The sequence below is a fragment of the Microchirus variegatus genome (genome assembly GCF_963457635.1).
Source record: "Microchirus variegatus genome assembly, chromosome: 22".
Taxonomy (NCBI): Eukaryota; Metazoa; Chordata; class Actinopteri; order Pleuronectiformes; family Soleidae; genus Microchirus; species Microchirus variegatus.
Genome location: NC_139823.1, coordinates 18228999 through 18246848, shown reverse-complemented (window position 1 = coordinate 18246848; position 17850 = coordinate 18228999). Strand labels below are relative to the sequence as shown.

The 17850-nt window shown below is 36.4% G+C and overlaps 1 protein-coding gene across 1 annotated transcript in view; it reads right to left on the bottom strand.

Moving 5' to 3' along the window:
- The window catches only part of pard3ba (par-3 family cell polarity regulator beta a), a gene marked incomplete at both ends in the record, with an annotated part of 184277 nt that overhangs the window by 74013 nt on the left and 92414 nt on the right, over positions 1 to 17850 (bottom strand). The window contains 3 exons of the mRNA XM_083908728.1: positions 6524 to 6568; positions 12104 to 12216; positions 16151 to 16310. Of these exons, the coding sequence (XP_083764854.1) occupies positions 6524 to 6568; positions 12104 to 12216; positions 16151 to 16310 (318 nt within the window). The remainder of the gene's footprint in view (positions 1 to 6523; positions 6569 to 12103; positions 12217 to 16150; positions 16311 to 17850) is intronic.

Here is a 17850-nt window from a genome sequence, read left to right as displayed (position 1 = left end):
TAACAATCGCTCTCCTGTTTCTACGGGAGCTGTTTTTACAGTGCAGCTGTAACGAAATGAGTCGTCTTTAAAAGACGACCCTTCTTTATTCTTCTCGTCCATCACGAGACAAACACGATCACTGCAGTCAAGTCCACGTCCAGTTAAAGCAAATCGAGTTTACGTGAGGACCAATCACAGGTCCACGCCGATTAAAGAGCCGTGAACACATGACTGAGTGACTGAGTGACTGAGTGAGTGCAGTAATTGTGTTTAGCAGTTCAGACGTTTGAGGAATGACTTTAAAGCCTGGACGAGACTTAAAAAAAAGCCATTTTCATAATTACTGCTCACACCTGCAGAGGCTTAGAGACGAGGATTGTGGGACATTTATAACACAGAGACAACGTTATTCGCTCCACGCGGTCAAAAAGTTCTTATTTGTGGACAATAAAGCCTTAAAAAAAGGGGCTTTTATTGTGAAATATTGCTTTGTTTCTTCTCACTTTGTCACACAGTTTATATTTAAGTGATTAATCCATGATTTAAAAAGATGTCACGGTAAGAATGGATGGAGTTTTTCCCTTTACTTGATTGAGTCATCGTTTTAAAAACCATCTTTGTGATGATTTAGTGTGAGAAAACAAAGCAAAACAAAGAAACAATTCAATCAGAAAAGTGGGGGGAAATACTTTTTCACGGCACTGTGTAACTATTTTTATTGTTTTTTTTTTTTACACAATGACATTAAAGGGAAGCAACATAATTTGGTTTTAAGGCTTATTGTCTTAAGCCTTAAATTAAAATATCACACACAACAGATGTCAAAATAGTCACTGTGCAGCTGTCAAATGATCAAGAAACGTGGAAAATAAGCCTTTAAAGTTGTAACCCCTATGGTTTATATGTGTTTTTGGTCCTCACAGAGGTACTTAAACAAGCACACACACATTTCCTAGCCCCTAACACTTAATCCTAACACCTCAACCCCTTATCCTTAATCTAAATCTAATTCTAACCCTTAAACCAGGTCTTAACCCGTCCAAAAAGCCTTTAAAGTTGTACTCCCTATGGTTTATATGTGTTTTTGGTCCTCACAGAGATACTCAGACAAGCACACACACACATTCCCTAGCTCCTAACACTTAATCTTAACACCTTAACCCCTTATCCTTAACCTAAACCTAATTCTAACCCTTAAACCAGGTCTTAACCCCCCAAAAAAGCATTTAAAGTTGGAAGGAACAGGCAAAATGTCCTCAGTCCCTATGGTTTATGTCTTTTAGGTCCTCACAGAGATACTCAAACAAGCACACACACATTCCCTAGCCCCTAACACTTAATCTTAACACCTAAACACCTCAACCTTAACCTAAATCTAATTCTAACCCTTAAACCAGGTCTTAACCTTCAAAAAAGCCTTTAAAGTTGTACTCCCTATGGTTAATATGTGTTTTTGGTCCTCACAGAGACACTCAGACAAGCACACACACATTCCCTAGCCCCTAACACTTAATCTTAACACCTTAACCCCTTATCCTTAATCTAATTCTAACCCTTAAACCAGGTCTTAACCCGTCCAAAAAGACATTTAAAGTTGTGAGGAACAGACAAAATGTCCTCAGTCCCTATGGTTTATGTCTTTTAGGTCCTCACAGAGATACTCAGACAAGAACACACACATTCCCTAGCCCCTAACACTTAATCCTACCACCTTAACCCCTTAACCAAAACCTGAATCTAATTCTAACCCTTAAACCAGGTCTTAACCCCTCCAAAAAAGACCTTTAAAGTTGTACTCCGTATGGTTTATAGGTGTTTGGTCCTCACAAAGACACTACAACAAGAAAACACACATTCCATCACCCCTTACCCTGAACCTAATCTAATTCTAATCCTTAAACCAGGTCTTAACCCTGAAAAACCCTTAAAAAACCTTTAAACATTGCGTGGAACAGACAAAATGTCCTCACTCCCTATGGTTTATATGTGTTTTTGGTCCTCACAGAGATACTCAGACAAGCACACACACATTCCCTAGCCCCTAACACTTAATCCTACCACCTTAACCCCTTAACCTAAACCTAAATCTAATTCTAACCCTTAAACCGGGTCTTAACCCTCTCACAAAAGCCTTTAAAGTTGCACTCCCTATGGTTAATATGTGTTTTTGGTCCTCACAGAGATACTACAACAAACAAACACACATTCCATCACCCCTTAGCCTTAATCTTAACCTGATTCTTATCCTTAAACCAGGTAAAAAACCCTTAAACACCCTTAAACATTGCGTGGAACAGACAAAATGTCCTCAGTCCCTATGGTTTATAAGTGTTTTTGGTCCTCACAAAGACACGATAATAAGAAAACACACATTCCATCACCCCTTACCGTTAACTATAATCTAATTCTAACCCTTAAACCAGGTAAAAAACCCTTAAAAACCCTTAAACATTGTGTGGAACAGACAAAATGTCCTCAATCCCTATGGTTTATATGTTCCTCTCACACACACACACACATGAAGGTATGATGATGATCATGACAAAAGGCTTCAGACAGAAAACAGAGAGACATTTGACGGAGGACAGAAAGGAATGTGACGAAGAGGAAGACGGAAAGACGAAGATCTGGGACTGAGAGGATTGTGAAAATAAGGGATAATCAGGAGAGGAAGAGGAGGAAGAAGAAGAAGAGGGAAAGATGAAAGCGAGGAGAAAAAAAACAACCCTAAAAGCTCTATTGAAAATGGAAGATGGAAAAAGAAAGAGAGGAGAGGTTTGAGTAAGTGACAGAAAGCTGGAGAAGGAGAGAGGTGGAGGAGGAGGAGGAGGAGGAGGAAGAGGAGGAGGAGGAGGAGGAGGAGGAGGAGGAGGAGCTGCTGCAGCCAAAGAGAAAAAAAGGGTTTTATCCAGATTAAAGTAGAAGCTCGGCCTCTTAAGACCATCATACTAATGAAATATGTCAAAGCCCATAAAGAAACACTGAGGCCATTTAGGAGGAGGAAGAGGAGGAGGAGGAGGAGGAGGAGGAGGAGGAGGGCAAACACAGCACGTCAGCAAAAAATGAATAACACGCAAGAGCTCTGTCAATACGCATTAGCTAAGACGTCAGGAGGAAGAGGAGGAAGAAGAGAAGAGAAGAAGGCTTTATTTATGATGAGGGAGAGGAACGCCAAGAAATTCATAGGAGGAAGAGGAAGAGGAGGAGGAGGAAGAGGAGGATGAAGAGGAGGAGGAGGAGGAGGAGGAGGAGGTGAAGCCATTTGTGTGAATGCTGAGTTTGGGGGATTTGAGGTCATCAAACGTTCACTTCATTAGGGACGTCGGATGTTTAACGTCTTAAACATTAGGGGAACCTTTCAAATGTGACACAAACGTTCCCTTGGACTCGAGCATGACCTGATAAGTCTATGAAGGTCAAAGGTCAACTGTGACTTTTTTTAAACCCCCGCGTTATTTTTGTACTTGTAAATGTTTGATCTTAAGCCCAGTTTAAGAAAAAATCCTTTTCCCAAATCAGGAACAAATGTTCGCTCCTGGATGAAATAATAATCCGTTGGGGGCAACAGAACATGTTCTTTTTAGCCTCCGGTAAAACACTGGAGTTTGTTTTCAAGCCCTCGTCTCATGTGAGTCTGGAAGACATTTCCTTCACAGAGTGAAGCTGCCATTGTTTCCTCTGAGTAAAAACGACCAACTGAGAGACTTATTGTGGGGTTTTTGTCCTTTAGCTCCCTCGCTCTGCAGCCGACACACAGAGTCAGAGTTGTGAAGTACTTAGTGTGTGAGCGCTGGCTGCTTTACAGTGTTCAGGCCTGCAGAGTCCTGCAGAGTCCTGTACTGACCCAGTGACAGCAGCTGCACTGCTTTACAGTTCACTTCTACTGCCTTTTATTTCCCCCTCTGCGCTCATTTCTGCTTCAAAATTCTTGGTAAAAGTGAAAAATATGAAGCCAGTTTGATTGTTTTTGAGCTGAGTAACGAGCCTGATGACGTCTCAATTTCAATCCTCCTGAAATCCTGTAAACCAGGGGTTCTCAAAGTTTTGATACCTGAGGGCCAATTTAGGAACCCAACATTGGACTGAGGGCCGCCAAAGGAAAAAAAACTGAAAGAAATCACATTTGTAATAACTATGGCGTCCAAAATTGGACAAAACCGACATACTATACTACGTTGTGCAAAATGTGACAATTTTTTTGAAAAAAAAAATGTGGTCCAAAATTTGACAAAAACGTCATACTGTACTATGTCGTTCAAAATTTAAAAAATTATGGGGAAAAAGTTTTTGGTCCAAAATTTGACAAAAACTTCATACTATACTATGTCGTCCAAAATTTAAAATTTTGGGAGAAAAAGTTTTTGGTCCAAAATTTGACAAAAAACGTCATACTATACTATGTCGTTCAAAATTTAAAAAATTATGGGGAAAAAGTTTTTGGTCCAAAATTTGACAAAAACTTCATACTATACTATACTATGTCGTTCAAAATTTAAAAACATTTGGGAGAAAAAGTTTTTGCTCCAAAATTTGACAAAAACGTCATACTATACTATGTCGTTCAAAATTTTAAAATTTTTGGGGAAAAAGTTTTTGGTCCAAAATTTGACAAAAAACTTCTGATATACTATGTCGTTCAAAATTTAAAAAATTATGGGGAAAAAGTTTTTGGTCCAAAATTTGACAAAAATGTTGTACAATACTATGTCGTCCCAAATTTGACAATTTTTTTCAAACATAAATTCAGTCCAAAATTTGACAAAAATTACATGTATGCTGTCCCGAATTTGAAAATTTTTTCATAAAAAAAAATTTTGGTCCAAAATTTGACAAAAATGCTGTACAATACCATGTCGTCCCAAATTTGACAATTTTTTTCCCAAAAAAAATTTGGTCCAAAATTTGACAAAAACGTCATACTATACTATGTCGTTCAAAATTTTAAAATTTTGGGAGAAAAGTTTTTGGTCCAAAATTTGACAAAAAACTTCATACTATACTATGCCGTTCAAAATGTAAAAAATTATGGGGAAAAGTTTTTGGTCCAAAATTTGACAAAAACGTTGTACAATACTATGTCGTCCAAAATTTGACAATTTTTTTTCAAACATGAATTCAGTCCAAAATTTGACAAAAATTACATATGCTGTCCCAAATTTGACAATTTTTTTCAAAAAAAATTGTGGTCCAAAATTTGACAAAAACGTTGCACAATACTATGTCATCCAAAATTTGACAATTGTTTTCGAAAAAAAAAGATTTGGTCCAAAATTTGACAAAGACGTCATACTATACTATGTCGTTCAACATTTTAAAAATTTTTCGGGAAAAGTTTTTGGTACAAAATTTGACAAAAACGTTGTACAATACTATGTCGTCCCAAATTTGACAATTTCTTTAAAAAAAAAATTAGGTCCAAAATTTGACAAAAATGACACATGCAGTCTCAAATTTGACATCTTTTAAAAAAAAAAAATTTGGCCCAAACTTTGACAAAAACGTCATACTATACTATGTCGTCCAAAATGTGACAATTTTCCAGATTTAGACAAACATGATGGAATCCATGTGACTGTGATTCCTTCAAATTTGATGTGAACGTTCACTTGGACGAAATAATAATCTGATTATTTATGATTTTTGTGACTTCACTGTGTTCAAAAAACAATTGTTTGTCAATATCACAAGAACGTTTTCCTGGATTTCTTTATAAAATGGTACGAACGTTCACTTGGATTTAAGAATAATCTAATTAATCAGGTTATTCTTGAGTCCAAGTGAACGTTCGTACCAACTTCGAAGGAAATCCAGTAGAACTTTCTGGTGATTTTTACAAAAATAAATGTGTTTTGTGACCACAGTGAAGTCACAAAATCATATATAGTCAGATTATCCTTAAATCCAAGTGAACGTTCATATGAAATTTGAAGGAAATCCAGGAGAACGTTCTTCTGATATTGGGTTTTTGACCACAGTGAAGTCACAAAATCCTGAATAATCACATTATTCTTAAATCCAAGTGAACTTTCTTATGAAATTCGAAGGAAATCCAGTAGAACGTTCTTGTAATATTGACAAAAAAAAGTTTTTTTGACCACAGTGAGGTCACAAAATCCTGAATAATCACATTATTCTTAAATCCAAGTGAACTTTCTTATGAAATTCGAAGGAAATCCAGTAGAACGTTCTTGTAATATTGACAAAAAAAAGTTTTTTTGACCACAGTGAGGTCACAAAATCCTAAATAATCTCATTATTCATAAATCCAAGTGAACGTTCATACGAAATCTGAACGAAATCCAGGAGAACGTTCTTGTAATAGTGACAAAAATGTGGTTTGGGACCAGAGTGAAGTCACAAAATCCTAAATAATAGTCCAAGTGAACATTTGCACCACCATTTACTTTGTTAATCCTGGATTATTGTTAGAAATGCACTCTTTTATTGTGAAATTTACCCCAAATAAAGACGTTTACAGGGTGTTTTTGTCGCTTTGACGTCAGAAAACTACCTTTTTCCTTGTTTTTTACTAAACACTCACCTTTCTTCCGTGCGGCCAGAGACCCGATGTTGCTTTCATCAGCCACTGGATTAAAAAACACAACAAACAGAAGAAGAGCAGCAGCGTCAATATTAATAAAAAGAGAGTTGACATCGAGCAAACACATCGTATTTGTGTCACGGTCGAAAGGAACGCAGACGAAAATGAGACGGAACTGAACGTGAGAGGAGGAAATGAAAAAAAGAAGCCGAAGAAAAGGAGGGAAAACGAGACGGAGGTGAAATAATAAACAGCAGCTCTCGTCTAATCTGAGGCTGAAGCCGCCACAGGCTGCAGTGCATCATGGGATACAATAAGAAGGCTTTTATTACGCTGCCGTTTCTCTTAAATAATCCTTCTTTCATTTTTTTTTTTTTTTACGGGGTCAGTTTTTTTTCTCCCCGAGGGGCGAAAAACACAAAGGTGAGAAAACGAGAAGGAGTGAGATTATTGTTGGAGGCTCGAGCCGGAGGAGGAAAATAAAAATGATAAACTGAAAAGAAGAAGAAGAAGACAAACTTTTCCAGGTCACGTGACTCTGACTCACTCACACGGAGGAAAAGATTAAAGTCTGAATTTCTGCTGCGATGAACGGCGATTTTTAAATGGAGGAAAATCATGCGAGTGATTTCGAACATACAGTCCTAGTGATTTATTTTGAAAAGCCACAAGGGGGCGCTGCATCTCTCCGGTCATTTCAGGACTACGCGATTTATAACGACTTCATTGATGATGATCGTTTTCCACTTTTTAAACGTTACGGCGGGAAAACGTATCCTCGTTAACGTGTTTTTGTTACATTTTATAACGGTGTTTTGATGCTAAATAATTGTTCGTAACATTATTTATCTCTGTCGGCCATCTTGTTTCCTCACTTAAGTGAAAAGATGTTTCACTTTGAGGAAAAATATCCTTATAAACAAGATTTTGTCACATTTTTTTTAGAGACAAAATCATTTTTTGTAACGTTACTAATCTTCTACACTTTAGAAACTTGTTTAACGTCATGAAAACGTAAACTTTTGAAAATATATGACGGTTTTTTGCAACATTAGTTACATGTTAGCATGTAGCATGACAACATTTGTGTGTCATTCTTTGGTAACAAATGTTTTCCATGAGATTACAATATTTTACCACCTTTTTAGTAACATTTTAAGTAAGATTACAAAAGTTTGTGACAATTATTGGTATTTTCTTTATAATATTACAATATTTTAACTCTTTTTGACGACATAAAATTAGCATTTTGTGTTGACAAGTTGTTGTTTGTTGTACAACAACTTGTATACATACAAAATACAACATTTTAGCCATATTTTTAAGTATTTTTTTAAATAACATTTGGAAACACTTTTGTAAGATTACATTTTGTCAATTTTGACAATTATTGGTAACATACATTGTTTTCTACTATAGTTTTTTTTAATAAAGATTACAATATTTGAACTATTTTTGAAAACATAAAATTAGCATTACAACATTTGTGTTGTAAAATTTTAGCAATATTTAAGTTTTTTTTTTATAAAATTTGGAAACATTTGTATAAGATTACAACATTTTGTGACAATTATTGGTAACATTGTTTTCTACTATAGTTTTTTTTAGAAGTTTACAATATTTGAACTCTTTTTGGCAACATTACATTAGCATTACAACATTTGTGTTGACAAGTTGTTGTTTTTTATAAACTACAAATATTAGCAATATTTTAAAGTATTTTTTAAGATACAATTTGGAAACACTTTTGTAAGATTACAACATTTTGTGACAATTATTGTTAATATATATTGTTTCCTACTATAGTTATTTTTATAAGATTACAATATTTGAACTATTTTTGGAAACATAACATTAGCATAACAACATTTGAGTTGTAAAATGTTTGCAATATTTTTAAGTATTTCAAAAAAAAAAAAAAATTTGAACTATTTTGGTAACATAAAATTAACATTACAACTTATTTTAGCAAGTATTTAAAAAGCACATTACTCTAAGAATAACAACATTCAAACCACTTTTTTGGGAACACAAGTAAAAGATATATATATATATTTTAACACTTTTGTCATTTTCAGTTCTATTTCCTTCGTCTGTATTCGTGCACATTTTCTGCGACTTTCTGTTTATGAAGCAAACAAAGATAGAATCCAAACATCAGGTTAAGCCTTTTAACATTTAAAATATCTATATTTAACTCCATTATCATTAATTGAGGTCAGGATGAAGGTGAAATCTCATTCCAGTGTCATTTAACGCCTGCTACACGCTTCATATTTGGACTTTAAATGGACTTTCAGAGCCTTTTTCTCTCTCTCGTTGTTATTTCCATCGTTTCTTTGCGCAGACGCCACTTAAACCTGCCTCGTCATCCACTTCAATCCCGGTCGAATCCTCGGTGTTGTAGAATAATTCCTCCCCGAAGTCTTTTGAAACAGCTTACAGTGCAGCGCCCCCTAAAAGGTTTTGATGTTTCCATGCACTTTGAGCAACTTGCGGCAAAATCCATACGGATGAGACTTTTTTTTTTTTTTTTTCACAGCGCAGCTTTTTTACTCTAATAAAAGCATTAGTTTCCCGTCACGAGTCGTCGTCGGGAGAGAAAAACAGCGAGTGAGCTCTTTGCTGAATCACAGCTGCTCGGGAAAAGGTTAGATATGTGAAAAGAGGACGTAAATACACAGGTGAATCCGTGTGTGTGTGTGTGTGTGTGTGTGTGTGTGTGTGTTCTTGTACTTGCGGCATACTGAGGACCAGTGAGGGTTTTTAACCAACAAAGTGAGGTAATTTTTACGGAGTGAGGACATTTTGGCCGGTCCTCACTTTGTTTTCATTGAAATCCCTTCCTTAGGTTGCTATAACATGCTATACTCAATTTGTCAAAATTTTTAATTTTGGACAACTTTTTCTCAAATTTTGGACCATAATTTTTTTTCAAATAATTGGACCAAATTTTTTTTTTCAAATTTTGGACCAAATTTTTTTTTCAAATTTTGGACCAAATTTTTTTTTTCAAATTTTGGACCAAATTTTATTTTTTTAAATTTTGGACCAAATTTTTTTTTTTTCAAATGTTGGATCCAATTTTTTTTTTGTCAAATTTTGGACCAAAAATTTTGGTTCAAATTTTTTTTTTCAAATTTTGGCTAAAACATTTGTTTCTAATTTTGGGTCAATTTTCTTTTTCAAATTTTGGGTCAATTTTTTTTTCAAATTTTGGAAGACAGTATAGTATGACGTTTTTGTCAAATTTTGGACCAACATTTTTTTGGTCAAATTCTTTTTTAAATTTCGGTTGACGTAGTATAGTATGACGTTTTTGTAAAATGTTGGACCAAAAATTTAAAAAATAAAATAAAATCGAAAAAGTTTTCCAGCCCTTTTTGCTCTGGGGCTCCACCTGCAGACATTTATGGTACTGCAAACAGTAGTTCTTTGTAGATGTCGTTCATGAAGTAGATATTTGTAATTGTGTTGATTTATAAAGTGGAAATGCTGGTCCTCAGTATGCAGCAAGTACAAGAATGTGTGTGTGTGTGTGTGTGTGTGTGTGTGTGTGTGTGTGTGTGTGTGTGTGTGTGTGTGTGTGAGGATCACACTCTCCGAGCGTCTGAGAGCTCAGAGTCAACACGCCGTATTTGCCGAGGTGTTCAAGGTCAACAAGAGGAGCTTCACCTCTCTCCGTCAAGTGGTGTTTAATAATAAACGCCGTCGCTTAGGGACAGTTTAAGGGGGGTTTTGGATCAGGAACGCAAGTAAATACACTTTTTAGACACAACATAAGTCTATGACGTGTTAGGAGTTGTGTTTGGTGTTTTTTCTCGCCGTTAAAGCGCATTTTCTGACCGGAAAAAGTCACGTTTTGAGCAGATCTTTCCTCCCACACCAAACCCCGTGGAGAAAATCGTCGTTTTTTTAAGGGAACGGCAAACGGTGTCATCGTCGTGGAGTTGTCGATCCACTGCTGCCTCCATCGCTGAGTTTCAAATGTCTTATTTTGTCAATTCGGCTTTTAAAAAAAACTTCGTTCGGATTGACCTCAGTGACACAAAGTGACCACACGAGGCAGCGGTAGACCAGCAGCTCCTGTGTCCCCCGTGAGCTAAAATCGCTGATTTTTTCAATGGAGTTTGGTGCACGAGAATGTTTACAAAGTTTATTTTCCTTGAAGAAAATGCGGTTTAAAAGGTGAAATAAAGATTGTGGAGTGTGTGTGTGTGTGCGCGTGTGTGTGTGTGTGTGTGTGTGTCAGCTCACACGAGTTGTTGATCCACTGCTGCCTTCATTAATAAGTTAATCTGTGTTATATAATGAATTCTGTCTTTGAAATCCATTGTTGGGATTCATGTCAGTGACACAAAGTGACCACACGAGGCAGCGGTAGACCAGCAGCTGCTGTGTCCCCGTGAGCTAAAATCGCTGATTTTCTCTATGGGGTTTGGTGCGGGAGAGTGAGCGGTTTATAAACTTCAGTTTCCAGTCGGAAAAGGTTGTTTAAGAGTGTGTGTGTGTGTGTGTGTGTGTGTGTGTGTGTGTGTGTGTGTGTGTGTGTGTGTGTGTGTGTGTGTGTGTGTGTGTGTGTGTGTGTGTGTGTGTGTGTGTGTGTGCGTGTGTGTGTGCGTGTGTGTGTGTGTGTGCTGCAGGAAGAAAGTCTATCCAGCCAACCTAATGAACCTGGGATTAGAAATCAGCGAAGAATGGATGGAAGAAGAGATAGAGCAGACGACAGACGACACACTAACAACAACAACAACAACAACAACAACAACAACATGAGAGAAGAAGAACCCGAGAAACAGGGATTTTTGTGGAGGAAACGGAAATAAACGAGGAGAAAATTGAAGCAGGAAAAAGTGAGAGATGAAGAAAAATGAAGAGATAAGAGAGGAGGAGGAGGAAAGAGGGGTGGACACACACACACACACACACACACACACACACACACACACACACACACACACACACACACACACGGTTTACAGAGGTCAGGAGGTCAGATCGCCTCAGGTCAGAGGATAATCTGAGACGGCTTCATATCACAAACAAAGAAATGTTCTCATGTGATCATGTGATCACTGATGTGGTTGTGTGTGTGTGTGTGTGTGTGTGTTTCTGGTTTTACTCATGTTGTGAGGACACACACCCGTCCACACACACTGACATTATGGGGGACGCGTCTTCCTTATGTTGGACAAAATTAGGATTAGGCCAAATAGTAGTTATGGAAATGAATATATAAATTAATAATAACTGTGTGTGTGTGTGTGTGTGTGTGTGTGTGTGTGTGTACTGAAAAACTGTAAAAACCTCTCTTTGAGAGGACATTTTGACCCCAAAACTGGGTTTTTAGGTTTAGGGTCAAAGGTTAAGGCCCTTAGTTTTGATGGCAAAGGTGAGGATAAGTCACCAGGAAATGCATGTAGCTCAATGTAATGTCCTCTGTCGTCATGGAAACCAGATTTCTTCGTCCTAACGAGGCAGAAGCTCATTTTTAGGACTAAATTTTGAACTGTGGTGAGGTTAAGGTTAGGATTAAAGGAACTCAGGAAGTCTTATGAGGACGTGTGTGTGTGAGCTCACCCATGTCCATGCTCTTGGACTCTCGGTTGCGAGGCTTGTTGTCTCTGTCATTGGCTCGTTGGCGATAAACAGGAGCCGCCGCCGCCGCCGCGTGGGACGACATCTGAGGCTCTCTGTAGGACAATCAGTGAAGAAATACTTTGATTAATGTTTGGCCGGAAGCAGGACATTTAACTTTATAAACCGCTCACTTTTACCACACCAAACCCCATAGACAAAATCACTGATTTTTAGCTCACGGGGGACACAGGAGCTGCTGGTCTACTGCTGCCTCGTGTGGTCACTTTGTGTCACTGATCTGAACGAACGTTTTTAAAAGCCGAATTGACAAAATCAGACATTTGAACTCAGTGATGGAGGCAGAAGTGGATCAACAACTCCTGTGTGCTGTGACGTTAAAATCAGTGATTTTCTCTATGGGGTTTGGTGTGGGAGAGTGAGTGGTTTGGAAACTTCTGTTTTCCGTCAGAAAAAGGCTGTGTAAAGTTAAGATATAGTGGTAAACACCCTAATTTGAGGCTTTCAAGTGGCTACTTTTTCTTTCCTATTTAGTTTTTAAAATGTTTTGGCAGTAAAAAGGACATTAGGAAAAGCTGCTGGTCTACTGCTGCCTCGTGTGGTCACTTTGCGTCACTGTGGTTAATCTGAACGAATGTTTTTAAAAGCTGAATTGACAAAATCAGACATTTGAACTCAGTGATGGAGACAGCAGTGGATCAACAACTCCTGTGAGCTGTTGTGTGATGTGACGTTAAAATCAGTGATTTTCTCTATGGGGTTTGGTGCAGGGAGAGTGAGTGGTTTGGAAAATTCAGTTTCTTGTTAAAGAAAACAGTGTCCAACAGTGAAATAAAGCTGTGAACATATCCCTTAAGATATATTTGACTGAAGCTGACTTGATTAGATGAAAAACTCCCTCACACCAAACCCCATAGAGAAAATCACTGATTTTAGCTCACAGGGACACAGGAGCTGCTGGTCTAACTGCTGCCTCGTGTGGTCACTTTGTGTCACTGAGGTTAATCTGACGAAAGTGTTTTTTTAATTTTACTAGTTAAGTGTTTTTACCTTAGTCGTTAAGTGTTTACTGTTTTTACGTTATTAGTTAAGTGTTTTTTACTAGTTAAGTGTTTTTACCTTAGTCGTTAAGTGTTTACTGTTTTTACGTTATTAGTTAAGTGGATTTACTAGTTAAGTGTTTTTACCTTAGTCGTTTAGTGTTTACTGTTTTTACGTTATTAGTTAAGTGTTTTTACTAGTTAAGTGTTTTTACCTTTGTCGTTAAGTGTTTACTGTTTTTACGTTATTAGTTAAGTGTTTTTTACTAGTTAAGTGTTTTTACCTTAGTCGTTAAGTGTTTACTGTTTTTACGTTATTAGTTAAGTGTTTTTTACTAGTTAAGTGTTTTTACCTTAGTCGTTAAGTGTTTACTGTTTTTACGTTATTAGTTAAGTGTTTTTTACTAGTTAAGTGTTTTTACCTTAGTCGTTAAGTGTTTACTGTTTTTACGTTATTAGTTAAGTGTTTTTTACTAGTTAAGTGTTTTTACCTTAATCGTTAAGTGTTTACTGTTTTTACGTTATTAGTTAAGTGTTTTTACTAGTTAAGTGTTTTTACCTTAGTCGTTAAGTGTTTACTGTTTTTACGTTATTAGTTAAGTGTTTTTTACTAGTTAAGTGTTTTTACCTTAATCGTTAAGTGTTTTTTACTAGTTAAGTGTTTTTACCTTAGTCGTTAAGTGTTTACTGTTTTTACGTTATTAGTTAAGTGTTTTTTACTAGTTAAGTGTTTTTACCTTAGTCGTTAAGTGTTTACTGTTTTTACGTTATTAGTTAAGTGGATTTACTAGTTAAGTGTTTTTACCTTAGTCGTTTAGTGTTTACTGTTTTTACGTTATTAGTTAAGTGTTTTTACTAGTTAAGTGTTTTTACCTTTGTCGTTAAGTGTTTACTGTTTTTACGTTATTAGTTAAGTGTTTTTTACTAGTTAAGTGTTTTTACCTTAGTCGTTAAGTGTTTACTGTTTTTACGTTATTAGTTAAGTGTTTTTTACTAGTTAAGTGTTTTTACCTTAGTCGTTAAGTGTTTACTGTTTTTACGTTATTAGTTAAGTGTTTTTTACTAGTTAAGTGTTTTTACCTTAGTCGTTAAGTGTTTACTGTTTTTACGTTATTAGTTAAGTGTTTTTTACTAGTTAAGTGTTTTTACCTTAATCGTTAAGTGTTTACTGTTTTTACGTTATTAGTTAAGTGTTTTTACTAGTTAAGTGTTTTTACCTTAGTCGTTAAGTGTTTACTGTTTTTACGTTATTAGTTAAGTGTTTTTTACTAGTTAAGTGTTTTTACGTTATTAGTTAAGTGTTTTTTACTAGTTAAGTGTTTTTACCTTAGTCGTTAAGTGTTTACTGTTTTTACGTTATTAGTTAAGTGTTTTTTACTAGTTAAGTGTTTTTACCTTAGTCGTTAAGTGTTTACTGTTTTTACGTTATTAGTTAAGTGTTTTTTACTAGTTAAGTGTTTTTACCTTAATCGTTAAGTGTTTTTTACTAGTTAAGTGTTTTTACCTTAGTCGTTAAGTGTTTACTGTTTTTACGTTATTAGTTAAGTGTTTTTTACCTCATTTGACTGAAGCTGACTTGATTCGATGAAAAACTCCCTCACACCAAACCCCATAGAGAAAATCACTGATTTTAGCTCACAGGGACACAGGAGCTGCTGGTCTAACTGCTGCCTCGTGTGGTCACTTTGTGTCACTGTGGTTAATCTGGACGAATGTTTTTAAAAGCCGAATTGACAAAATAACACATTTGAACTCAGTGATGGAGGCAGAAGTGGATCAACAACTCCTGTGAACTCCTGTGTCCCTGTGATGTTAAAATCAGTGGTTTTCTCTATGGGCTTTGGTGCAGGGAGAGTGAGCGATTTACAAACAGGCACAAACACGGTCAACGTAAGATCTATTTAACTCATTTATCCGCTCTATCCTAAACAGTTTGTCCCACAAACAGTGAGAGTAAACGTTTTCTCGCATCTCCGCTCGGTTGCGTCACACGAATGAGTCGCGAGTAAATTAAATTTAAATTCACACACGACACAAATACAACACACAACGGAACAGATCGTCGGATTTCCTCTCGTTCCAGATGGAGCGATTTGAGCAGAACAATGGAATCTTCTGTTTCTGGCTAAAAACTCGCAGGGGAAACGACCGCAGCTCTGCCGGGTTTTTTTTTTTTTAACCGCGACCACATGACGATAACAAAACGCACGCAGTTCAACGTCGTCGCACACGTTGGCTCCGATTCACCTTCTTTTTAAACAAAATCACAAGATATTTTCTCTAAAAACACGGAGGAGGAGGAGGAGGAGGATTTTTTAGATGATTTAGGATGTTATTTAACTTTTTACTTTACCGCTTTAGACAGCTTTCAAACCGCTCGCTCTCCCTGCACCAAACCCCATAGAGAAAAACGGCGATTTTAGCTCACACGGACACAGCGGCTGCTGGTCTAACTGCTGCCTCGTGTGGTCACTTTGTGTCACTGGGGTTAATCTGAACGCAGATTTTCTAAAGCCGAATTGAACAAATATCACGTCTGAACCCGGCGATGGAGGCAGCAGTGGATCGACAACTCCTGTGAGGTGTAATGTGCTGTAATGTTAAAATCAGTGGTTTTCTCTATGGGGTTTGGTGCAGGGAGAGTGAGTGATTATTTCCTAGGCATGAAATCGGATATTCCGATTTCCGACTCCAAATAAAACGCAAAAATAATAAAATATTTCCGGTTAAATCTTGTATAAAACCCTGGTTTCCCACACAGACGGAGCAGCAGGAAGCTCAAACTCTGTCGCCACGGTTACCGACGGATAACGCGAAATATAGGCTGCGGCAATTAGGCTCCTTTTGTGTAAATAATGCGTAGTGTGTTGTAATTCAGCGTAATGACTCGTATTTATCTCACAACACACACCAGAACTAATTAAGAGCCATTACATGATAATAACTCTGTGTGTGTGTGTGTGTGTATTATGGGATGGTAAGGGGTTACCTGCGATGATGAGGGGGCGTGGCCGACGACTCTCTGTTCATTTCCTCCACAGTCCCTGGAGAAGGAGGCGGAGGGAAACTCAGCGTCTCGTCCTCGTCCTCGTCGTCGTAGTGACCGTAGTGACCGTAGCTGCCGTTAGCGGTCGCCGCGGGATACGGAGCTGAGGACACACAACGCAGTGGTTAAGTGTTTTTGTTTACCTTAGTAGTTAAGTGTTTTTTTTACCTTAGTAGTTAAGTGGTTTTTTTTACATTGTTAGTTAAGTGTTTGTTTACCTTAGTAGTTAAGTGTTTTTTTTACGTTGTATGTTAAGTGTTTGTTTACCTTAATAGTTAAGTGTTTTTACCTTAAGTTAAGTGTTTGTTTACCTTAGTAGTTAAGTGTTTTTACGTAGTTAAGTGTTTGTTTACCTTAGTAGTTAAGTGTTTTACCTTATTAGTTAAGTGTTTTTATCTTAAGTTAAGTGTTTGTTTACCTTAGTAGTTAAGTGTTTTTTACCTCATTATTTAAGTGTTTTTATCTTAAGTTAAGTGTTTGTTTACCTTAGTAGTTAAGTGTTTTACCTTATTAGTTGAGTGTTTTACCTAATTCCTTAAGTGTTTTTTTACCTCAGTACTTAAGTGTGTTTACCTCATTTGTTAAGTGTTTTTTTTTTACCTTATTAGTTGTTTTTTACCTCAGTAGTTAAGTGTTTTATACCTTAGTAGTTAAGTGTTTTTTTACCTTAGCAAAGTGTTTTACCTTAGTAGTTAAGTGTTTTATACCTTATTAGTTAAGTGTTTTATACCTTAGTAGTTAAGTGTTTTTATACCTTAGTAGTTAAGTGTTTTTTTTACCTTAGTAGTGAAGTGTTTTTTTACCTTAGTAGTTAAGTGTTTTATACCTTAGTAGTTAAGTGTTTTATACCTTAGTAGTTAAGTGTTTTTTTTACCTTAGTAGTTCAGTATTTTTTACCTTAGATTTTGCTATTTTTTTACCTCATTAGTTAAGTGTTTTTTTCCCCACAAGTTTAACTTATTTATTTTTTTCCCTTAACGCCTCTTTGTTTCTCCCTTACTTCTTGACAGATTTAAGTTTATTTCTTGATATATATACATATATATATATTTTTTTTTTTAACTACATTTGTATTGTAATCACTTAACATATGTGTTTATGCACATTTGTAATCAACATGTTCAGCATTTTATGGACAAAACAAGAGAAAATGTGACTCAGACGTTAAAGATAGTGACGTATAATAAAGAGTTTGTTGACGTTTAGGCTTAAAAACGTCACATTTACACAAAACTCAAACACAAACACAAACACACTTCAGCTTCAGTTTCAGCTTCAGAGACGAGACGATTCAATCCTGCTCTTTCTTCTTCTTCTTTAACACAACAACAGCAGCTCGCTCGCTTGCTAATATGCTAATGAGCTGCACAAAGACGCCGCTTCACCGGCGTAAAATGACTCCAAGGTCAAGTCTTTGTTCTTTGTGAACATGAAAGGAAAAACACAGCTAATGGTTTCTTTTCTTTTCTTTTCTTTTTCTCTGTGTCGGCCGTGAAAGACGAGATGAAGACGAAGATAATAAAGACGACACTTTAGTTACAGACGGAACTGAAACACTTAAAGAAATAAATAATAAAAGACAAGAATAAAGAAATACAAGGAAGACGAGATAAGTTATGAGAATGATCTGAATGTGAAATCTC